This window comes from Cyanistes caeruleus, chromosome 2 (assembly GCF_971803275.1).
Source record: "Cyanistes caeruleus chromosome 2, bCyaCae1.hap1.1, whole genome shotgun sequence".
Classification (NCBI taxonomy): domain Eukaryota; kingdom Metazoa; phylum Chordata; class Aves; order Passeriformes; family Paridae; genus Cyanistes; species Cyanistes caeruleus.
The window spans coordinates 117,471,527-117,495,846 of record NC_141702.1 but is presented as its reverse complement, the minus strand read 5'-3'; the positions used below and the strand labels follow the sequence as shown (position 1 = coordinate 117,495,846).

The following is a 24,320-nucleotide window of genomic DNA, read 5'->3' as shown; positions in this document are numbered from 1 at the left end:
CAGGCAGCTGCCCAGGTACTGGCAGGTTTCCCAGGGCAGGCAGTAGCCCTCAGTTCACAAGTTTCTTTGAAATACCTAACAGCAGGCAGAGATTTCCCCTTTGTGAGTCACTTTGGCTTGTTCTCATGTCGCCTTTTATTCTTTTTTCCGCTTTTCTGAGAGTTTCAGTGACAACCTGAGGGAGCGGTTAGCAAAGGCAGGCGTTCCTGTCAGCCTTTTCACACGCTGATGCAAAGAGAGCTGAAGCAGACGCCCCCTCCCCGGGGGCGATTCAGGGCTGCACAAAGCCCCTCTGCCCGCAGGAATTCTCGGGCTGAGCCCTGCATTCCTTAGTGACACCAAGATAAGCAGAACTGGGGTGAGCAGAAAGGTGAGGATGGTACCAGGCTGTAAAGTTTAAGAGGTGAATGTTTCTTACTGGCCGTGATCCAGGTGATGTTTAACAATGAAAATATCTTGAAAAAAAATCTGGAGAATGGCTTTTAAAGCCGACAAATTAACTGTTTCACAGGTCTGTCCACAGAGCAAGCACAAGCAAGACATTTTCCCACAGAGAAAGGAGAGAGAATGGAAGAACAGGATAATTTAGCTTGAGGTTTGAGAAAACTATGGGGTGTGTGTCTCCTTACACGGGATGAAGGCAATGGTGAAATCCTCTACGGAATTTGATGTAAGAGCAGCAGGATCCTTCTGACATCGGCAGTGCTTTACCTTGACCTGGCTTGGGTTTAATTAAGCACCGTGTACAGAATAGGGTAGCAGCTGAGCTGAGGTATGAGTTTCCTAAAGGTTTGTTTTAATCTAAGAACATTCCTGTCCAGGATTTCATCTCTGTATTGCAAAACTCCAGGGCTGACGCCCCTGTCCTGCTTTCACTCATTCTGGGAAACCTCTCCCACATCTGGCACTGTACAATTAATAACATGGTTTCTACAGCCCACTGAGCCCGTGATCCTCAGCCCTGTGCAAAAAGAGGTGTGATGAGCTCAGGAGAGTCAAGTGTGGTCAGGTTATTGCACAAGTAAGGGAGGCTGTGGAACCCCACGTGCATTAAGGGAATGTCTGGAGCTGGCTGGGACGTGCTCGGTGACATGGGATGAAAGATGACTCGAAGCTGTGGCTGGTGCAGGGGTCAGGCAGAGCAGGCTGGGGCAGGCCTCCTCTCAGGTGCTGCCCACCATGTCCAGCCTAGAATTATGGAAGTGCAGGAATGCCCTGGGTCATGCCTTCCCACTCCTACCTCTCCAAGAAGGAGCCTTCCTACTGAAACCCCTCCTCTGCTTGTAGGAAGGGGAGCTACAGTCACATGCAACACTCAAAGCCGCCGGATAAAAGCAGTTTCCTTTCCTACCTATTCCTTACCTATTGTGATAAAGCCTTGCAAAGTGAGTGGGGCAAGAAGAGTTTCCTGGAATGACTTAAGGAAATATGGAGAGAGGGCATCAGCAGGGGATCACTCTCTTAAACCTAAAATGGCAAAGGATAAGGCTTACAGCCAGCTGGGATGAGCTGGCAGAACTCCTCCTTGCAAAGCAGTAGTGAAGGATTTAGTCGAAAGGCAGTGACACATGAGCTAAGATTGAAGGAGGGGCAGGAAAGAAAATGGAAATATTTGTCTAGTTTTTCTGAAATCCCAGTAGAGACAGTTTGAACTGCAAGTGAACGTGCTTGTTTAGCAATGAAATGAGCCACACACTCATACTAATGAGAGCTATGCTCAGATTTCCCATCTCTGCATTCCTGTGCTCAGGTCACGTAGGCAAGTGCAACAACAGGGCCTCCATGCAGCACTCGAGACAAGCTCTGCTCCCAGAGTCCCAGGCATGGGCTGTGCTTCCCATGGAGACATCCACAAGAGTCTGGCATTGCTCACTGCCAAATGAGGGCTCCCATGCAGGCATGGTCAAAATCCTCACTGCAAAGCCTAAGTGGAGTCTGATCTGGAAGGCTGCTGTCTGTGGAAGAGGTGCTGGCACTAATATGAGCATTTAGCTCTCCCATGGCACCCTTAGGCAGGCTTTAAATGTGGCCAGTGTTTGGACTTGGGTCGATCTCACAACATGAGGAACATACTTGGCTTGTGTCAAACAGGTGACAAGTGTGAGTTCTCTACTGAAGGAAAACTGGATGGTCCTTCAGCCTGTGCAAAATGTGCTGAGGAGAGAGAAGAACAGAGGGCTGGGAAGCAGACTGTATTTTTATCTTTTTGCAAATGTAAAGCTGTAGTTTAAACTGCACAAACAGAGTGATTGCACTGAAGCCCATTGACAGGGGCTGGGGAAAAGCAGAGCACATGGCATGAAAGTCAGGGCTCTCAGTTTCCAGTAAAGTTTATGAATTTATGCAGTGATTTCAGCATCCCTTTATGATATGACAACACCTTTCCATTGTATTTCTTTAGATATGCGAAACCAGTTTTGGTTTGTCCAGTAGTTTCATGAATTCTCCCAGCTTTACTGTGTCCTTACTTTACAGGGTAGTACTAAATTTCATTCACTTTGGTGGATGTGTGGGGCTCCTTCCAGCAGGCAGAGCTGCTGGCTTCAGATCTGGTTCCTCAGAGACATCCCCAGCTCCTCTGGACAACCTGTGCCAAGGCCTTACCACCCTCACTCACAGGGAAGAATTTCACCCCAGTATCCAACCCAGCCCTGCCCTCTGTCAATGGGAAGCCATTCCTCCTTGTCCTATCACCATGTGCCCTTGGCAAAAGTCCCTCTCCAGCTCTCTTGTAGCCCTTCCAGGGGCTCCAAAGTCCCCCCAGAGCCTCTTCTCCAGGCTGAGCACCCCCATCTCTCTCCAGAGAGAGAGGCTGTCTCCAGAGCAGAGGGGATCCAGCCCTTTGAGCATCACTCTCTGCATTCTACATTACACACATCAGATCATTTCTACAGGCTTTTCAGATCCTCACCTGAACAGCTTAGTTCAGTAAGACGTCACAGTGAAACAGAGTAACAGGGACAGAAAATAGAAACACACTCAGAGGCCTCTTTAATAGTTTTAGGTAGTTCCTAAAGCATATTTGTCAACCAGATAAGTAACAATGTTCCTCAAAAGTTGAACCTTTTGGATCCAGTTTTACCAAGATGAATGCTCTGCAGCTTGTCTGGCTTTCAGGATTCCACTTCAGTGAATGAAGGTAGAAATGGGTACTACATTTTTGAGCAACTAAGTAATCTCTACAGGAGTTTCGATAGCTTAGTCTGCAGGACTTTGGAATGTTTTGTGTTCTCAGGGCAAGTGTTAGACAAGCCATGGAGCTTTAAAATAGGTATTTATTCAGCTTCAGTTCTGATACATGCTGGGCTCTTTAACAATGGCCAGTTTAACAATGGAAGTTGCCTGGCTGTAACAGAGAAGAAAATTCACTGTACCATATCCTCAAGTTAAATGCCCTGGATGCTTAAACAGATTGCTGCAATTAAAAATACTAGATTAAAAAAAATGTCCAGTAGCTAGACACTGTTTATTTAAAAACATTGAGCTGTACAATAGGAAAAAAAAGACAATTAAATTTTCTCAAGTATTGATGATGGAGTTCCATACTGCATCCAGTGACCTTAGCTTCAGTATTTAAAAAAAACTGTCAACAGTCCCAGTCCCAGTACTGACTGACATGTACAATAATTAGTAGCCAGCAATTGACAATCAGAGATATTTTTGTTTAATCTCTGGCAGTCTTAGCTATAAGAAGAAGCAGGCAGTGGGAAAAGAGTTTACTTCAACTCATTCCTGACCTCCAGTTAATTTGTGGAAGAGTTCTTCATCCAGTGTTTCATTATGGTCCTTGGAACGTGTTGACAAGAAGATGTAGCCCCCAATATATTCATGGATGATTTTGCAGTCTGCACTCAGGCACGTGAAAGCGATGGACACATTCTGGTCAAACTCGATGGCAACCTAAGGAGAACATGTGGCAAAATGAGACAGAGATAAGGTGGGAAGAAGGAGAAGTGTGAGAGCACAGCTGGATCACAAATACCATGACAAAGCACTACCTGCTCCTGCTAGCCAAGAGTTCTGGGTCTGCTGGATGCTCAGGGTTTTGGCTGCTTGGTTATGGATTTGCTGCTGCATCAGGGCCCTCTTGTGGTGAGATCTTTGTGCTTGTTCAAACAAGCAACGAAATCTTTTAGCTTTTTTCCAATGGCATATAAAGTGAACACTGGGAAAAGCAGGAATGATACTCCCAACTCTTTGTCTAAGGAATAATGTTTAATCTGTCCATTGCTGGACTTAAATCAGCCTTTGGGGTCCCGGTTTTGGTTTCCAGCTACCATTAGTTCTAAAATGCAGCAAACTGTGGTCAGTTGATCACTGTGGATTTTGCCTTTTCTGAGAGGGATTTAATATAAACCCAGCAACCTGACCCAGAATTACAGGCTGTGGTGCAGGGAGTACTGCAGGAGAGCAGTAGGGAGTGTATCCGATCTCTGCTGGCTCCTGCAGATGGATGTGTAAAACTCCTTAAGCACCAACAGTTCCCAGGCTGCTTCAATTTACATCAGGTCACACTGGTTCCGCCCCAGAAATCTATAATTTATAGAGCTGGATTCAAGCTTTGAAACCCCAAATCAGGCACCACACATTGACACAGAGTTGCAGGCTTTGCAATCTCAGTTTGGGATTTGAAAGACAAACTGTAATAGTCTGTAATAGAGATTGAGCCACCACAATGTAGAGGATGATGCATCAGAGTTAAAATGAGATCTTTACTGACAGAGCAGTAAACAAATATGTTGGAATTCACCTTGGAGTCTCTATTTCATCCCATCAAAATCACAGGCAACTTGTAAAGGGTAAGGTTGGTAGGAACCTTTAAAACTGGCAATCTTTTAATTTCTGATTTTTGACTAGAGACTCCACTAAGCAAAACTGCAGACAGCTCATTTAATCACATGTCACAACACGTTCAAAATCTCTTCACTGAGGCTTGAAAATATTTTCTGAAAGCATCCTTGAGTGTGTGAAATGCAAGGACTGAACACAGAGCTGTTCCAGGTTTACCTGGCGGATTTCCCAGTTCACATTCCACTGCTTCATGTTGGAGAACCTCCACGTTGTGATAGGATCTCCTGTGGCCATGTCTATCCGTATCAGCCTGTTATAGGACACCCCAAGCACATCATCCTTCTTGCTTCCCTTAAACCTGAAAAAAACCCAAAACCTTTCAGCAGATCTGATTTGCAATGATTACTGGCCAGAGAAACATTTCAGCTGCTCTCCTCTGGAAGTGCAAAAAATGTGGGAAAAGTCACAATGGCCTGGGATTGCGGAGAGCTCAGACCCATCTTTAGAACAGGATTTATTATAAAGCAAAAGTGTAGGCTGGTGAGCCATGGTGTAAGATGGAAAATAATCAGGAAGGTAGATCTGGCTGAAATCTTTCCAAATCATTGTTTTCTGCTAAAAAAATTACTGTTCTTCCCAAATGCATGAACTTGATTATATTTTTACTGGAAAAATGCCAACAATAATTTTTGTTGCTTCATTGCTTTCATGTTGAAACATGTTCCTCTAGTTATATTAACCTATATTAACCTAAATTATATATTCAAAACAACTGATATATACATGTTTCTGAGTATAAATCACATTACAAAATTTCTGAGGCATTTTAACATTTCAACTTTTTTCTGATTAGAGATGAATAAATAAATAAATAAAGCATCAGAATCTTTGAGGGACAGAATTTTTTCAGTTGGGAATAGCTAGGAATAGATTACTCTGGTAAAGAAACAACCTTCCTCTACCTTCATGCTGAAAGCTGGAAGAAATCTCACCCGCCAGTTGAATATTTTCAGTATTTCTGATAATTTATGAACCTTCTCTCTTTAGTTGTAACTGGACCTTAAGGAAAAAATGTGACCTGGACACAATTTGTGCTTTGCATAATGATCCACTGAGATACTGCCCAGCAATTTGTAGCAATTCACCACTACAAAATGCAGTTTAGGTGTTGGGTTTATTTGTGTTTCTAACAGGATTAATGCTGACAGATGGGGCAAAAATTCTGTACCTGTGTTAGTAAATTCAACCGGATCAGGGAGCATTTTTGGGCATGGAATTCAGGGAAAATTCTGGCTCCAAACAAGTAGTGCTCTCTCAAGTGACTCCCAGGTACAGTTTGGAACCTGGAATATCCAAGGATCTCACAGTTCAGGTAAGGCTACTGGATTTTGGGAAGTCAGAGTTTAATAGTGCCGATGTGGGCTGTTCTATGTCAGCTGGCCTCTGTGCCAGAGCAAGGTTCCCAGCTGGTTCAGTTTATACAGCAGATGATTCCTAGCTAGCCCTGGGAGGGGTGCTAAGCACAAATTGAGGAAGGTGCCTCCAAGTATGGTTGTGTCAGTACTTTCCAGCTTTTTGGTGTTTTGTCAAGAGAAAAGGCTGCAGGTCAGATCACTGCTGTGTCCAAGGAAGCTGCTGTGAACACAACGGGACCTTTCTTGTGCTCACTGCTCTTCCGGATTAACCTTAAAAAGGGATAATTTGCTGTTTTCTTAATTAAATACAAAACAAATCACCATTCTATCATACAGCAATGAACAAAGGTCAGAGTGAAGACATCCTGCAAGCCTGAGCACACCAATTAGACATGCATTTTATACATTTTGTAGAGTTTATGATAGTAAGGGTTTAATGCTAGTGAGAGGTTTCTTCAGGCTAAACCCCAGAGGTCTGTACAGAGGTAATACAGATTATGAGTCCAGGATTGGAACTACTGGGTGCTACTCCAGTAGAAAAAAACAGCAGTATGGAAATCACTAAAATTAAAAAAAGTCGGGGGGGGGGGAATAGAAAATGTTCTTGGAACAGGGTGTCAAAGAACTTCCTGCAAATCACTGAGCATGAACACGTTACAGCAGCTTGACATGACTGAGAGTGCAATTACCTTACAATGTAGTAGGATAAACCAAACTCAGGGAGAGACTGCCAGGCTTGGATAAAACGCAGCTTGGCCTCCACCAGGGACATCTGGGATACATTTTGGTGGGCTTCCAGAATACGGGCAGTCAGCTGGGAAACACAGGAAGAGAGAAAGTTTTCAGCTGACTGGAGAACAAAAATCCTGTTGCTTTCACTAAATCAGAAATCATGAGGTCTGATGCTGTGTTCAGACACTTTGTTGTCACTGTTTGTGCAGATACAGCACAGAGGGCACTTGGGGACACATCCCAAGTGCAAAGGGCAGAATGGACAGCAAGGTCTCAGGTCTGGGTTTGTGCAGCACTGCCCTAGCTCCATACACTGCTCTGGGGACCCTCCTCAGGCTGAGCTCTTGCACAGGAAAAGCAGGACAAGGAATTAGGTGGGAGGAAAGAAAGACTTGAAGGGCATGAGGACCCAAAGACCCTGTTGATTCAGATGCAAACAGTAGCTTGCAGTCCTTAAAATCCTTCCTTTGTTCCTCTGAAGAGAGTTTCAGGAACAGTGTTACCAGGAGCAGAACATCATGGGTGACTTAAGCCAGGGTGTGGATGCAGGAGACATACTTGGAGAGGGTGCCAAAACACCTGTCCCTGTGTTCAGTTTGAGGAAAAGACCTGTTGTAAAGGAACAAATGATTTTTGCAGGGTGTTGTACTGCATGGATTCCAAATGCTGCTTCCAGCTGCATCCCTAAGCAACCACCGGAATCACCCACGCCCAGCCATCAAACCATACTCAGGATACCTGCTTGGACTTGAATTTTTTGGTATAGCGTGGTGAGACGAAGCATTCAGGTTTCATATCTACATTCTCTGTCTCAGAGGCAGCCTGGGAACACATGGTCCAGTTCTTCATCTGGAGGAAGGAAAGGATCTTTTGGACCTCGGGCTGGTAGGAGCTGTCGGCCATGGTTCTGCCCTTGGAGGCTAAAACACAAGCAGCCATCCACCGAGCGTACTGATCCTCCTGAAACAAAGATAATTGTTTGGGACTGTTCTTCCTTCCTGATTGGACTACTTCTAATAACACCTAGGTTTTAAATTTTCTAAGAAATCCAGTACCTTGAAATAGATTCTCTTGGAAATTAATTGCATGACTGGTTTTCACCTATTGAACACCTCTTACACAATTTGATCTGATACATTTCAATAAACTGAAAACTAATGTGAAATCCTTATCATGCTCTCCTCATCTGAATGGGGAGAGTTCTAATTAAGAAAAAGAAAACAAATTCCAAATCTCAATTCTCTGACAACATTGGAACAAAATACTGTAACTTCTTTTTATTTGTATTTTTTTTTAGATAGTTTGTTCTGGCTTTTTTCCTACCAGTTTTACTTGGCAACTGATGATAAACACAAGATTACTTACTGTCCTTATGTCACCAGAAAATTATGTATTTGTTAGGCCACCACATCATTCTTAAATTTTCTAAAGATTTAGATAATAAACTCTCTGCAGCATCCTCATTTTTCTATTCAAATTCTAGAACAGGACAATCTGCCATAAATCTTGAATCCAAATTTTCTCTTGTCTTTTTACTCACGTTATCACATCTTAAATATACTTCATTCATGCCATCCGCAACAGGAATTAGTAATTTGATTCCAAACTTCTTCGCTGCAACATTTACATCTGGTACAACTTCACATCCTGGATCACAGGGAATCAGAAGGAAATTCATTTATTTCATTATTATATCAGTAACTTTAATTACTGCTTTAACACTAAGGAACAGTACTTTGTGGTTGTTTTAATTTGAGACTAGGGGCCAACACTTTTGAAGCTTAGGCCCTAATGAAAGGGTTTTGTTCCAGTTCACTGCCTGGTCTGGCTTGCCAGGGTTATGAATGCTCTGAGCTCAGGGAGCACATGAGTCAACGTGGAAGTGATGTGATGTGAGCGCTCCCAAAACCTCAGCCTGATCTTAAGAAGCGCTCAGCACTAAAAATGGAGAGGAGCTGGTGGGAGAGGCTACTTGGTGAGGTTCCAGCCACCCTGGCTGTTTGTCCCATGCATTCTCTGACCTACTGAGGATATGCAGACTGGAATGCAGAGCCATTTGTTCACAGGGGTCAATCTTCTATTTCAAAGGTTTCTTCTAGGATGAGTCCTGGCCATCACTGATTCCCTGATGCTGAACAAAGGATGTTCCTGCAGGAGCAGATGTAGATGGAGGCTATACATGGTGCTGGTGTCTGTGTGCAGTTGTAGCCATGGGAATCCCCATGCACAACACAAGCAAGGCCCAGAGAAGGTCCTGCAGCTGTCCCTGCACAGCAGAATACAGGGACAGCCTCTGGCATTCCTGCCCATGGCGTCATCCCTGATCCTCTGCTGCCAGTGTGGTTGGCCAAGGACTTGGGGGAACACCCCCACTGAATGTAGAGTGAAAGTATTTGGAAATAAAGCATCCCAGAAGTCACATTCCCTACCTGACTCATCTTGAAGAATTCAGTAGTACAAGGGACTTTACAAATCAGGCTCTGATAATCTCAGCTCAGGTTAAACTATTGACTCCCTTCTGTTTAAGCCTCTTCAGCAGGTGCAGTCTGCCTGCTTAGGAGTCTCAGGAACTGAAAAAGCTCCCAGACTAAATGCTGCTGTGCTTGCCTTCCTGAGTCTAGCAGGGATTTCTTCTTTTATTCACAGATGCAACAGAAAAAAACAAAGAAAGAATTCCTACCTTTTAGGTGTAATTTCTCAATAGGTTCTCCCTGTGCAGATTCCTTGTTTTTAAAATAAGATATTGAAGTGTCTCTGAAGACAAACCAATATGTCTTGATTGCTTTGAGTGCCAGCTTCTTGGGCCTACCATTAAAAAACAAATCCCATTTGTTTATATCAACACATACAAATTGCTAAGTGCCTCACAAATACTACAAAGCCCCTGAAATTCAAGGTCATACCCATGGCTTTGATTGGATATGACACCCCTGTGTCAGTGAGGAGGTGGGAAATGCCTGGATCCAATCCAGGTTATCCCAGGTATGGATGTGGTTTTTAATCCAGATTTTTCCCGAATCCCATCTATGATTTTTCTCATTTATTTATTCCATTACTAATCAAAGCCATTCCCTTCTAACAGACTAATTTTTCCCATGAACTCAGTAACAGAAATGTAAGCCCTGATTTATTTACATGAATTGGCATCAGTTTTTCATAGCTCCTTATCTTGAATATCTGCACCCATAAAACCAACTTATATTCATTGTAAGGAAGCCGAGACCAGCTTTTTTTGGCTTAACCTGATTATTATCTAACACAATAAAATTCTATTCCTTCACTAAACTTATAGAAGCTTTTTAGCCCTCCAGGAGAGAAAACCAGAGGTATTGGCACTATTTGAGTAGAGAAATACTTCGCAGCTAGTGACAAAGGTCATCAATGAAGTGAAAAAGAAGAAAAAAGAAAAAGAAATCCCAGTATTTCCCTTTAAATCTAAGAAGATGAATAGATTATAGAAGAATATAGAACTATCTGGAAAACAGTGATGTACTATATATCCTCTTATTATATGTACCTCCAGACCCTTTCTAAAAATCTGAGTTTAGAATCCTTTCTAGAAAATGGTACTTTTTATGTTTAAATTAAAAAAACCCTCAGATTTTCAAAACTACCAAATAAATTTGCCTTTTAGTTTTTCTAAAAAAAGCTACATCCTTCAAAAGTAAGGGACTATAATTTTTTTAGACAGGTAAAATTATTTTTCTATCCCTGAAAAAGTTGCTGAAAACTTTTTAGAAAGCTTTTTCTTGTTTTTGAAAAAAAAGGTTGCAATTCTCCACAATACTGTCCCCATGTGAAAGCAGCATTTACTGTGGTGCACACTGTGAATAAATAGGAATTAAGCTCACCATAGGAACAGTAAACAATAGGACATGCACAGCTTTGCATTCAGGTTTATAATTAATCAAATAATTATAGCCACGAAGTATTGTTGTTTAAAGAATAAAGTTTTACACCCTACATGGATTCTACAATACTTTAGGTTTGGTAATTGATTTATCATTTATATAGAAACTTTTTCATGATGAAAAATAACTGCTGAATGCTTATAAAAGCAAACTGCTCTACTGCTGGGGAAAATCAAATAACCCATTGTTAAAAGCCTTAATTCCCTTTCATCTTAAGCCACATTCATAGTCAAAATTCCAAATTGGAAATTAATAATTAACAATTGTCAGCAGTTAACAACAGTTAACATTTTTCAGGTGCAGTTTTCAGTTCCCAGATTAAAAATACCATCTGTCAACGGATGAATCTGATAAATATTTGTACAATGGAACACTTTATCTTTCTAAAACACAAAGACTGTTTTGTGATAAAAGGCATTGCAGACTTGAGGTCTCCATAGTCATTTAAATCACCCATAAAACAAGATAATATATAATGGGATCACAGAAACTCATTTTGATATTAGAAAAAACAGACTCTGTGTTTGGTAAGAAAGGGGTAATTTGGATGTTTCTTTTGTTTAAAAAAATACATTCCCTGGGGTTACTTTCAGAAATTATTTTCAGGGAGAACTGCAAGTTCCTTCTGGTTTTTTTTTTTTACTGCCAAAAAAAAGGAAATGTGATTGAAAGTAAAACTTAGGCTCTTTTGTTTAGAGACGATGACTGATGTGCACTAGGAAATACAGACAGCAGGGTATTTTAATAAGTACAAATATTGCTACCCAGCATCCCAGGAGTGGGAAAGATTTGCCAAGGAACATTGTCAGAAGCAGGAAAAGAAAGACTGGAAGAAAATATTAGGCTGGTTAGACCTATCTGGGGTATTTGTCAATTTATAACTGTCAGATTATTATATTAAGATTACTACATTAGAATGAAAAACTCAAGGGATCTCTTGTAAGGTTAAGCCTTTGGTTTTGTATGTTTTATTATTAATTTTAACAACTCACCTAACTAGCTTGAGACTATCAGCAAGTTTTGGGATGTCTGTGATGTCCTCCTATCAGGAATAATTAGGAATAATTTTAGTACAATGCACTCTGTAATCACCTGTTAAAAAAATCAAGAACCAGGAAGGCTCAAGAGAGTCAATAGATTTGGCACAGCAAAAGGGATTCTGGGATCTCAAAGGACATACCAAAATGTTACTTTTATTTCCACCTTCCAGTGTCACTTCCAGATTGGAAAGGGCAGCTTCTACTTCATCTACTTCTGGTTCACAGGTGGAATCTTGTGTCTCTGATGATAATGATAACTTGCTTACATGGTACTAAAATAAAACATCAGTATCCAATAGTCAGTACATCAATTATCAACATACAATCACAGGATTTGAAAACAGATATTTGGTCTCCTGGGTCTTGGGTAACTGTGTGAAGTTCTGCAGGAATCAGGGGGTGTTCCCAGGGAAACAGCCATGCCCAGGGGGATTTCTGTGCAATGGCTGATAATGGTTTCCTATTTTAATTATCAGTGTTTGTTTATTCCTTTGCTGAATAATTGCCCCTGTTCTGGGAGGCTGACTCAGTGCTACATTTGGATCCCTAGTCCTGCCATCCATAGAAGGTGGAAACTTGGAAGCAAGGTTCTCTGGTGTTTTGCAGTGACAGACTGTGAATTCTTGGCAGCTCCATTTCTACTTAGAAGGAAGGAATCTATTATTAATGAAGGTTTGTGCTTTATTGCCTATGGTCAGAGACTAAGCCATGCTCAGTCATGTTAAATTTCCAAGTACTCCATAGTGTCCCTCTCTTCACATTGTGCTGTGGCTTTTTTCCTGTCTGTTGGGAAATGTCCACATGGCGTACACATGGTACATTATAGGAATTTTCAGGAAGAAGAGGTGAAGGGATGGTATCTGGTATAGGAAGGAACACCTCATACTAATACCGATATCAAAGTTACATTCTGGTTGCAGATAATGTTAGTAAAATGTTTCCGTAATTGTGTGAATAATGGTGTTAGTGCTGCTACTGAGTTTGGTTTCTTTAGCTGATGGATGCTGCTGCTTATTTCTCACCCTAAGAGCAGACCCCCAATCCAAGCAGAGCTTCTGGCCTGGGCTCTGTCCTAGTCCTGTCCTAACCTGATCCTGCCTCTTGAGGGAACAGGTTTTGCAATGTGGCTCAAGTACGTGCCTGTAGCGCAGCGAAGATGAGCATTTCCTCCTCTGTGCAATCGATTTCCTCCAGCAGGATGGCCCAGCGGGCTTGCTCGTATATTTGGTTGATGCGCACTGCGTCGTACTGCAGGAAAGGGCAAACACTGCTCACTCATCAGCGACCCCCAAGGCACAAACTCAATCAGCTGCAGCTGATCTAACACTGGGCTGAACCACCGTGGTTGTTTCCTTCCTCCTCCCACCTCTGCTGTGTTCCCCTCCTTGCCTGGTACCAGCTCATGTGATTGTGTGCACGATCCCAGGGCTTGCTGAGCCAACAGAAAAACAACCAGGAGTCCCTGGCTGAGGCAGAAGGTGAGGCTTAACATCCCCTTTTGGGGCAGGAAGCCTTGGACTGGTGCAACCAAGATGTGAAACCACACGTGACACGGCTGACTCGAATGTGACCTGCAGAACTCTCTTGTTCCTCACTTCCTTTCTTCCTCTCTTGGCTTTTTCAGTTCTGGTTCTGTCTTTGCACTGCCTTAAGATTTGCCAGATCTGCTTTAATTCACTATCTGGTTTTTGGATAGTGATTATTCCTTATTACGTACTTGGTTAGTAAGCTGGAGTGACTCATAGAATGTTCAAACCCCAGAGCTGGTGAAATGTAGGTGATGGGAGGGTAAACCTTGGAGTGTGACCTCTCCCAGCAGAGGTGAGATGTAAGGTAGCCTGAAGCTCTTTTGGGTTATTTCATCCTATGGCTCCAGGGCTGGCTGGGGCAAAGAAGGGAAATGTTTGGGCTGCTGAAGTTGAGACATGTACTTGGATTTTAGTGGGGGTGCTATTTCACCCAAAAACATGCCAGATAAACTGAAAAATGCCCTGATTTCTTGTGAGGGCTTCAGCCCAAAAAAACCCTGTGAAATTCAATGAGGGCAGCACAATATGAATGTCATTGTTAAGGCCAATTCCAAAATCAGGACTCCTTACATCACTTAGGATACTGCTAGTCGAGTTTTCCCCTTAATTTTTCCTGTTAAAAGAGACTCAGAAAGTAAATCAGCACCTCTGGAAATAGGGATACTGCTTCTGGTGCTCTTCAGATCCAATCTTTACATTTAAGATCTCATTTCATGTGAGAAACGGTGATTCAGTGTCCAGAGGGTAAAAGTGCAGCCGTAGCTGAGGGGAAGAAGCTGAATTTGATCACTCTGAAGGACTTGTTACAAATTCCATCTAAAATTCTACATAGAGCTATATATATTCTATATTACTGTATAACTCCTTGACATGAAAGCTGGCAAACAATGAATAGCAATAAAAACAAGGCTCTTACTTTTGGATTCAAATCAAAGAAAGTGTAATATTTAAAGCGTAGAAGAAGTTGATCTTCCTCCAGAATGCCTTGTTCCATAAGTGATCGAGATGAATCCAGCCAGCTGTGGAAGAAAACAACCCACAGATTCATCTGCACAGGAAAAACCATCACACCTGCCAGAGCTCCAGTGCAATTGTGAAACAAAAGTGGGAACAAGCATCTCTAATTCCTCTAAATCTAGAGAACATGCATGTAACTCAAAAAGGTGGAGCATTCATATAGACTTCCAACTTCCACTTTCTATGTATATACAATAAGCAGTGTTTACTTGTGCACAGCTCAGTCACCTATTTTTAATGCAAAATGATTGAACTTATCCACATGTCTCTTTCCACTGTCTACTTAGAGCCTTTGGAGTTTGCCATCCGAACTGTCCTTTAGCTGTGCCCACCGTGCTCAACTGAATTTGCCTTCATCTAACAACAGACTTTAGCCCAGAGCCTGCACAATGACATCATTCCTCATTTTAAACCCAAAGGATGTCAGGAGAGGCACCTTACCCTGCATTGAGTTTGGCTTTGTCAGCCAAAGTCCGTGGCTGGTACATCTCTGCCAGCATCTCCGGAGAACAGGTGGGATGACTGAGGGCCAGGATGCTGCAGCTCTGCTCAGTCAAGGAGCCATCACTGAACCAAGTAATTGTGGAAGAAGCTGGTGACCCACTGACAGGATCATAAATGGGTGTCATGGTTTTACTGTATAAACCTGGATTGGCTGTAAGTTAAGAGTATAACGTTATTTCCATGAAAAATGCTCCTGTCCACTACTTTCCATCATAAAAACTGAACTCTTTTCTTTCAAGACAGTCTCCTATCTCTCCTGTTTTCAGCTGGCCTTGTCCTTTGACAGGTGAGGTGCCCTCAAGGACAGAAATGCTTTTTCTTGCTCTGTGAGATCTCAGTTGTGTTGGACATGGGAAACACATGGTTTCAAGCCTTTATTCCTCATTTTCCTTGCAGGCTGCCAAATTTCATGAATATTTTTCAAAGGGCAGAAGCACACCCTGTGTGCAGGGCCACAACCTGCTTTCTAGTGTGGAAATGTAAGGAAAACATTTCTAGAGACAACAGAGAAATACTGACATATTGGAGATTTCTGAAGCCACTGATTTCAGGCCCACTGTGTCTCCAAGACCATCCTACGTGAAACTGGCCTCCTTTGCATAACAAAGAATTTCTTCCTCTTTTTGACTTCCAGTCAGAACAATAAAATCCTATTGATTTTTCATTACCTGGTAATCCAGAACTCACTGGAGAGTTGCACAGGTTTAAGATATCTTCTGTAGCTGGTTCTTTGCTGTTCTTGTCTTTTTTCTTTTTCTTTTTGAGTGTGCCTTCTGACTGCTTCAACAAAGAGAGTTCTTCTGACCGCCTGATATCTACAAAGGCAGTTTGGGAAGGGAAGCAAGATGATGACATCCAAAAGAGCACCCATGGTTGGTAACAACATTTCAGGAAGCTTCATGTTGCAATCTGGACTTTATTTTTAGCAGGTTGAAAGTAGTACTGTGGAAAATCCACTAATTTTATAACAAGGCCAAAGACTTTGGGCCATAAGAGTGAGTTTGGACAGGATTTAAATCTTCTTTTGTAGGAAGTGTAACTGCATTTTAGAATGCCAGGAAAAAGCTCTTCCTCCCTAACAGCTCTGCAGTCACCTATAAGCGTAATAACCTCTGTGAAATATCTAAATTATGAATAAGCAGGAACCACTGCAATTGAGGTTGATGCCTTTTGTTATTCAACGTATTTCTCATAAAAGATACTGTCTTGGTTTTCACTGTTCTCTAATGCACTACTAATTCAGCCAGTCACAAACCTGGCACTTCATTTCTGAAGAACACTTTTACCCTGGGGGAAAAAAAGACATTTTTGACAGTATTCACTCATTCAAAGTTACAGTGTTTTTGTACTGACTCAGTCTGGAGGGAAAATGTAGGAATATTTAATTTGGCCAAGTGCCAGTTGGACAATTATGGCATCATTATATCAGAGTTGTTAGGTGTAATAAAGACACTACACCTTTCACAATCCACTGCTAGGAGATGAAATCGAAAGTGGATCAATATGAGACAGTAAATTCCTTCTGAAGATGAGCATGTTAATGGATTAAGCTTAGAAGATCTAAATTAAGATGAGGAATTAAATCCCTATTTTACCCTAAACCAAAGGGATTTTGAAGACTGCTTGTAGATTCAACTGATTCCCATTGATGACAGGCACACATCTGGCATGCTCCAAACTCTGAACTTGGAAATACTCCATTATTGGAAAGAGTTGAGTCTGGGGGACTCAGTGCTGTGAGACATTCATGAGCTGGGTTGGGGTTGTTAGGTATACCCTGACCTGAACAGATCTGGGCATACAGAAGTTTTGAACATTTAAAACATGCTATATCTGAAGTGAACACATATAACAGGCAGAGTTGGATATCATGAATGTTTGTGAAAGCAGGTGATAAATCAGTTGACACCAGTAAAATTGCCTGAGGTGATGGCTGGTGTAGGACATTGGTAAAATAGCCTGTGGTGATGATGGCATATTGTAGGACAATCTCAAACTCTTAGTCAAAATGCTACAGAATAATCAGGAACAAATCCTGCTTCAAGAGGACAAGGATTCCTAGAAAGTTCTGACTATTCAGTTATTAGCCAGCTTTGATATCCAGTACTCATGCAGCTCATGGGACACGTTCCATCAGAGACTAAGAACCACTGACATGCACTGCATGCTGAAACCCTCACAAATCTGTCTCAAAATTCTCTTTGAGCTAAACAGTTTTGAGAGGAAGGACTTTACATCAAAACAAAGTCACCCAATAAAATGCTCCAGCTTAGTTGCCAGAGGAGATTTGTCGTTACTTACTGAGCATTTTGCAGATGTCACTGACAGCTCTGAACACCATGGAAGAGAAGCTGACTTTCAGTCTCACAGTCTTCATGTTTGGCAAGCGAAGCCGCAGCATTTTGTGCTGAGTAGTAAAGATCAGCTTTGCATCTGCTTGCACCCCGCATTTATCCAGTGTCCAGTGGGTTTTCAGAAGCCAACATTTTTTTTGCTCCCACCAAAAAGCATAGTCTGACCAATCTTGTGCTATTTCTAGGAAAATACAAAATGGTTGCTAACAAACTATGGAGCAAATATACAAAACACTTGGTTCAGAAACAGGTCTCTGCAAACAGGAATATTCATTTAGACTAAAGCAACAACTACAGGTCCCAATCTAGACTCTCTTTGCTGAATTCTTGTGGCAGTCACTGGGAATCAACTTTGTTTTCCCTGAAGATCTAACCTAGGTGCTGACTGTGGCACTGCCTTGGTCCTGTGGATATCCACAGGGAAAGAACATCTCCTGAATCTGGTGCTAAATATGGTGCAATACATGATGGATTGTGCTGGGATAAGTACTAACAACAAAAGGGTCCAGTTCAGAAGTTGTCAATGCAAGCTGAAAATCCTCCTACAAAATGTCCTGTACACCCAGATGGGCACAAGCTCTTCCACAGCCTCCTGGCAGCAGCACTGAGCAGCTCATCTCCAGAGTGTTAAGAACCAGCTCTGAGTCCACGGAAGTCTTGGTTACACGCAGCTAAGTAGCAGCACGTGCACAGGGAAAGAGATAAAGTATAGCTGCTCTCAGTTCCATGGGAATTCCAAGATTAGATGTCTTTCCAGATATCAAAATATCAAAATATCAAAAATATCAATATCAAAAAGCCTCTGTGTGATCTTGGTCAAGCTGTTCCAGTCTTTCCATCAATCCTTGTTCCTCATCAGCTCCATGAGGCAGAGGCTATTCCTCAGCATGTCAATAACACAGCAGAGCCCTGTCCTGTTTTGGACTCCCCTGGTAAGAGCTGTGTCTCAAGAGAGCTGCTGACACAAGTCAGTTACAGATTTGCTTTAAATATTAATATAATTTTTTTCACACCAGATGAGTATTTAAAAAAAATTACTGTGAAAAATGATTCTTCTGACTCAGTGGAAACTCTGGCTACCATCAGCTTCTGGCTGAACTGTGTGTCTGAATGTGCACAGAGGGTGACAGAAGTGACCTCAGATTCTCTTCCTGTGCTCCCTTGCTGTGCTTGTACACAGGGGATTTTACTTTTCATTTCCTAACTTTGACTTGGCCAGTCTTGGCTTTTCCCAACTCTTCCCTAATGTATCTATGCAATGGGTAACATAGCCCAGACTTAGGCTGGAATGCCACGATAGCACAGGAAACAGGAACTTCTGAAGTGCCTTTTAACAGCTCATCCTCTCTGACTGCCATGGACAAACAGGGTATCACCCACCTCTCCTGCCCCCCAAAGCACACACCTGTAACATCCTTCTGGAGAGGGAGTTGAATCCTTAGCCTGGTTTAATTATTTTTGTCTAACTGAAAGGCAAACCCAAAGTTTTGTTGGCACTATGGTAACACAAAGGGTGGAACACAGGGAGGGGTTCTGACCACAAAAACCCCTGAGTCTGAGAACCTCCACGCTCTGTGCCGTGACACAGAAGTGAGGCAGTACCGTTTCAAAACACACAGAAGCCTTTCTTCATAGAGGGAGAGATGCACATATGGCTCAGTAACACTGTGTAAATGAAACAGGTCTTTACTCACTGATTTGTTCTACTAATTTCAGCATCAGTCCTCCAACATGAAGGTCCCCTGTGACCTGTAGTAAAAACTCCTTTTCTACATCTTCATGTTGATGATCAACTGTCAGCAAGAGGTCCCAGGTGTGTGACCCATATTCAGTGGAGGAAACCATCTCGGGAAAGGTCTGTGTAAGCTCTGCAAAAGCAAACCAGCCAAAAAAACAGGATGTTTTTCCTCCACTCTCTGAAACAAATGCATTTCTCCATAGTCTCAACATCATTCCATGCTGCCAGGACTTTGCAGCGGCCTTGGATAGAACTTCAGAAGTGTTATCTTCTTACCTCTGAACTAGACTCTGCTCTTGCGATTGCTCTTGCAAGATAGGAATGTGGGATTTTTTGGTTTTATTCTGATTTTGCCACACCCCCAACCCAGACGCCTCGATTTGGGTAGAGACAGCTCAGTTTTAGCTGGGTTTGCCCACCATCTAGTGCTAATCTGCCAGCCTGGACACTGTAAAGCCTGCAGTTGTGGGTGGGATCTCTCCAGTGAACCATGGCATTTTGCTGACTTGTACACTTAGGGCTGTAATTTTCACTGCAAATCAAAGTTTACACTTGCAGTTCTGCCAGCTTGCTCCTATGGGACCAAATCCAGAGAGTAGTTTTACCTATTTGGGTACATACAAGGGGAGACAGCTTTAGTGGCTCTCTGCCAGCAATATCCAATCACAGATCTGCAGTTCCTGCTGACTTGCACGTGTCCTCCTCAGCAGGGTGAATCGTCTGAGATCCCACCAGGCTCCTGCCAGGACAGGTGAACACTAATCATGCCAAGACAAACTAGAGACGATGCTCCAAGCAGAAGCTTTGGTTATCATCAGCTGGGTTCTGCAGAAGAAAGAGCTTGTAGGTGTAAGGTAACTGATGCTGCAGGCAGGATTTGTGATATTTAACCAGTGAGAGAAGGCACCACATGAGCTCTCAGTCCTGAAACAAACCTTTGTAGCTGAGGCATAGGCACTAAAATGGATAAAATCCATTTATTGCAAACTTTCAGCAACACACAAGAGCCCAGGTCACAGACTCTTGCTGAAGGGGCCCTACACAAGCTCCTTTTAATGTAGAAAATAACTAAGCCAGCATGGATGTAACAACATTACAGGTTGTTGCAGATCTTCTTAAAAACAAGTATTTTGTAATTTAAAACCTGATGTCAATGCCATTGATAAAAAAATTGTTATCAAAGGGATAATAATAGAGATAGGATGGTAATGACACAGTTGACTAATATGGAAAGTGACTCCAAACATAAAGGCAATTACAGTGTATATATTAAAGATTAGATGGATTTACCTTTAAACAAATAGCATTATAAACGAATAATCTAACCAGTTCAAAGGCATCGTTTTGGAGGGAAATCACTTTCCCAGTGAGTTTCACTGGGATGGGACCGGGAGTCTGTCCTGAAGTTCCAAAATTATAGACACACATAGAGAGCTCCAAGTCAGAAAACTGCAGCTTCATAACTGTGTGACTCCGAGAGGCCAATTCACACTATGGAACAAGCACTGCTGTTAACTGGGTTCTTACATGTGCCAGCCTACACCTATACACACCAGTTACTAAACCAACAAGGCTTGACACTTATCCAAGAAGTTTGTTTGGCTTGCCTTGGTAAATAAGGGCATTGTATTGGACACTGGGAACACTGGCTCTCCTGCCTCTGGGATAAAGGATTTTGAACTTGTGCTGCTGTGTGCCACATGGATTTATGAGCTTAGGTATGCACTAGACCAGGGGTACCCGTGGAGGGGAAGGGCTGTGGCTCTCCTAAAGCATCCAAGACCCAGCTCCCAAGAGGGTCTCCCAGGCAGGAGAGGCTTTCAGCACAAGTGCAGTACAAGGTGCACACGACAGCTGTCATTGCAATGTATTCACAGCAAAACAAAAACCCTGACTTTAGAAAAATCAAAATGCCCCTAGTCATGCTCCTAGGCATCAATAAACAACTTCAAAAGTAATCCGTGGCCAAAGGATGAGAACTATGGGATTTTATTTCAGTAGCACAGGGGTGCAGTCCGGCAGATGAACTCTGCTTTTGCCCACTCTTGTTCCACCGTAAATCATTATTGTTACAGAAAAGCAGTAGTCTCATCTGCCCTCTTGGGCCAGTGAAAACATTTAGGAACTGATCTGGATTTTTTGGGCGTCTTTTTAAATATTGTTTCGCTTCCCAATCTAATTCTACACACAAGTGCCTGTGCTGACATGGATGAAAATGAGCAGCCCAAGGGGTGGGTGAAACCCTTGCTTTCACCGGCTTGGAAAACCATGACCTCAGAGCACTAATCCTGGCACTCCATCATTCCCTAAAGCCGCGCACTTCCCCACTTCCTCTTCCAACCAGCAGCTTTCAGTTTGAAGATAAGGCAACACAAACACTTGTAAATCTACTGGAGTACGCAGCACAAACAAAGCCTGGTCTCCAAAACGGGGCAAGCAAAGCAACGAGGACAACGAACCCCTCAGTATTAAACCCCAAAAGAGCCCAAACTGTCAGGGCTCCACATCTTAGAGCCTTCAGGTCAAGCCTGGATCTGCTCGGGAACGCGCCCCAGCTCCTGGGCTCCACGTGGGAGCTGCAAGGCCTGGCACGGGTGGATCACACAGGCCAGAAACGTGTCCTCAGGCTACTGCTGTCTCCATTCGGGATTTCTGCAGCGCATTTTGGCCAACGCGGCTATCGAAAAGCAGCAATGGCTCTACGGATCGAGCTCTCGGCAGATTTTAGCCCTTTACAGCCCCAAACTTCAAACGCTGAGTGGGAACGGAGAAAGATGTGAATCGTGCTGGAGCAACGTGCTAACGACGCGGGGTTAAGGTCGAGAGGGGTGAGGCGATGTTAGCCGAAGTGTCCGTGGGGTTGGCGGTGCCTGGCACAGCTCGGAGGGCGCCCGGGGGTCCGGCCTGCAGCGCCCACGCCAGCGCCCCTTGCACTTTGAGGAAGTGCCGGGCGGCCGCGGCCCCGCGGAGGCGGCGCCCGCGGGGGCCCGGAGCGCGCCGAAGCGCAGCGAAAAGGGCTGGGAAAGAAGCGAGCCCGGCTCTCGGGCACTGCCGCAGGTGCCGCGGGCAGCGCAGAGCCGCCCGCGGGTGCCCCGTGCCGGGGGCGCTCCGACATCGCCCCGCGCTCCCGACGGGCGCCCCGCGCTCCTCACCTGCCGTCCCCGCCGGCAGCGCTCCCCTCTCCTCCCGCGCCCTTCGCCGCCACCTGGCCTCTGAGAGACGGCGAGGGGAGGAGCGGCACCCCCGGGGGAGGCGGCCCTTCCTCCCTTCCCCTTCCCTCCGCCCGCGGTGGGAGAAGGCGGCGAGGAGCGCTGTCCGCCCGCCGGGCGATCGGGGTCACCCGGAGCCACCATCTCACCGATGACCCCAGGCCATCGAGCAGCTTCAGGTGTTGCTTTTAGAAGTTCGAGGTTACCCGGAGAAAATCAGTAGCGGGGGTGCAGTGGCAAAGAAAAGAAGGGTGTGTTTGTGAGGTGGGGTGTGTTAGAAGAGGCACAGCATAAAAGTGGATTGAACCGACGGGAAAGGAGCAAAAGCTTCTCCGTGAGCCAGATTTCCGCAGAAAGTCTTTCTTGCCTTGAGCTTTTGAGTTACACGGTGGTACAAGGGCGAGGTAAAGCATGGTAGAAAAAACAAACCAATGACAGAAAAGAGAAACAGGGAGAATAAAGGAAGAAAATCTTTCAGATTAAACTCGTATCCTGGAAAAAGACTGCAGAGATATAAAGTATGAATCTTTAACGTACCATGGGCAACAGTTACTCTTGTGAGAACAATGCAGCTGTGAAGCTGTCAAACCACAGATAGTATCACAGGATATTTGCTCCCCTAGGCTCGCTCCCTGAGCTGCTCTGATCATGCTCATCTCTTTAGATTGTCTATGCATGCACTTGTCATATCAGGCATCCTTGGAGACAAGAACTTGAGAACTCATGAAGGTTTTCAGGGCTTTCTGTCGCCTGAGGGCACACAGAGGCCTTTAATCTCTCCAGCTGGACCCAGCTGGGACCAGTTTCAGGCATTCTAGTTAAGCTCAGGCTCAGTGGGTATTTTGTCCTTGCCTGAGGCCATGTGGAGTAACTCTGCTTGTGCTGCTCCTTGGCACTGTCTTGGCTCAGTGACTTTTTAGACCTTTGTAGGACAGTTTGGTAGCCTGCTTATTGCTATTTAAATAAAGGTACCTGTATAGATGAGCAAATAGCTTTGTATGGACCATGGGGTAGTATAAAATTCAGGTGTGAGTTACTTTAAATAGTTGAGAAAGCAGTTGTAAAAATTTGAAAAGTTCTTAGGCCAGAATATTCTGGTGTGTGCTCCACAGCTACGTGAGCTTGTACTTTTACCTAGCTAGTTTTGCATCCTTACTTATGGGGTTAGGATGTCAAACTAAGAAGGTTTTCCTCCATTCAGCCTAGGTAGAGGTCCAGGGAAAATTTTAAACAGCCAAGCCTGCTGCTCAGCTCAGAAACACATCCTTGGGTTTTGTTCTCTAAACAAATAAAGCAAAATCACAAGCTCTTGATCAAATTGGAAAAAAAAAAATAGTACTTGGGAAAAAAAATCAATAAAAACTAAGATGGTTGCCAGGCCAGTCAATAAACATTGCCTCTTATCTCCAGGCTGGTCCAAATCCTGACCTCTTCTAAGTGTAAGCACTATTTCCACCCCAGCTGCTGTGAGTAACTAACTTGAGAGAAGAGATTGTAGAGTTTGATGTCAGCCTAGTCCTGCTGTACCAGGAGGGCTGGGGCTCATGTTCCATCTGAAATGCCCTGGGACTACTGGAAAAATCTCTGTCACCCACCTGCCAGATCCCCTGGAGAGGGAAATGCACTTGCTAGATGAAGAAAAAAAGATCTGGGAAAAAAGCCAGAAGATGAGGAGCTCAGGGTAAGTTCTCTGTGAATCTAGCATAAAGTGTTGCAGGAAGATAGGTGAGTTTTCAGTCAACACTGATCATACCCCCAGCATCTGAGGCAGTGATGGTTTACATCTGAAGAATTGCAAATTAGGGAATGTTTTGGAGGCAGTGTGTTCATTTTCAGTCATCTCTCAAGGGGCTGAGGAAACCAGATTTGGAGACCTGTAATTCTCTTATCCTTTGAGAGGTGAGTTGGGAAAACTGTAATTGAGCAACAACTTTTCCAGAGTTCCCATGGAAAAGGACAGGAAATGAAACCTCCATTTCAGCTTCTTAACAGTTTATATGCTGAAAGCCTCCTTTGGTCAGGAAGGAGGCTTACTGGATACAGGTAGTGTTAATTTATTTGGGTTACTCAGTTAAGGCTG

At 43.6% G+C, this 24,320-nt stretch overlaps 2 protein-coding genes across 17 annotated transcripts in view; one reads left to right on the top strand and one right to left on the bottom strand.

Annotated features, from left to right (window-relative positions):
- The window catches only part of BMP2 (bone morphogenetic protein 2), a 235,838-nt gene that overhangs the window by 25,250 nt on the left and 186,268 nt on the right, over positions 1-24,320 (top strand). The window lies entirely within an intron of this gene.
- Positions 3,258-22,335, bottom strand: FERMT1 (FERM domain containing kindlin 1). The gene is made up of 15 exons (XM_023923118.2): positions 22,184-22,335; positions 18,988-19,161; positions 17,241-17,474; positions 15,608-15,754; positions 14,877-15,090; positions 14,335-14,437; positions 13,030-13,137; positions 12,030-12,161; positions 11,842-11,891; positions 9,619-9,743; positions 8,479-8,585; positions 7,677-7,898; positions 6,896-7,020; positions 5,008-5,149; positions 3,258-3,900 (listed from the first exon to the last, which is right to left on the bottom strand). The coding sequence occupies exons 2-15, from the start codon at positions 19,136-19,138 to the stop codon at positions 3,727-3,729; spliced, it is 2,034 nt and encodes a 677-aa protein (XP_023778886.1). The 5' UTR covers positions 19,139-19,161; positions 22,184-22,335; the 3' UTR covers positions 3,258-3,726.

Coding starts and splice junctions, on each gene's coding strand:
- FERMT1 (XM_023923118.2), bottom strand. CDS start 19,138: ATGGTTTCCTCCACTGAATATGGGTCACACACCTGGGACCTCTTGCTG. Junction 15,755..17,240: donor TGACATCTGCAAAATGCTCA/GTAAGTAACGAC, acceptor CTGCCTTTGTAG/ATATCAGGCGGTCAGAAGAA. Junction 5,150..6,895: donor TTATCCTACTACATTGTAAG/GTAATTGCACTC, acceptor GGTTTTTTTCAG/GTTTAAGGGAAGCAAGAAGG.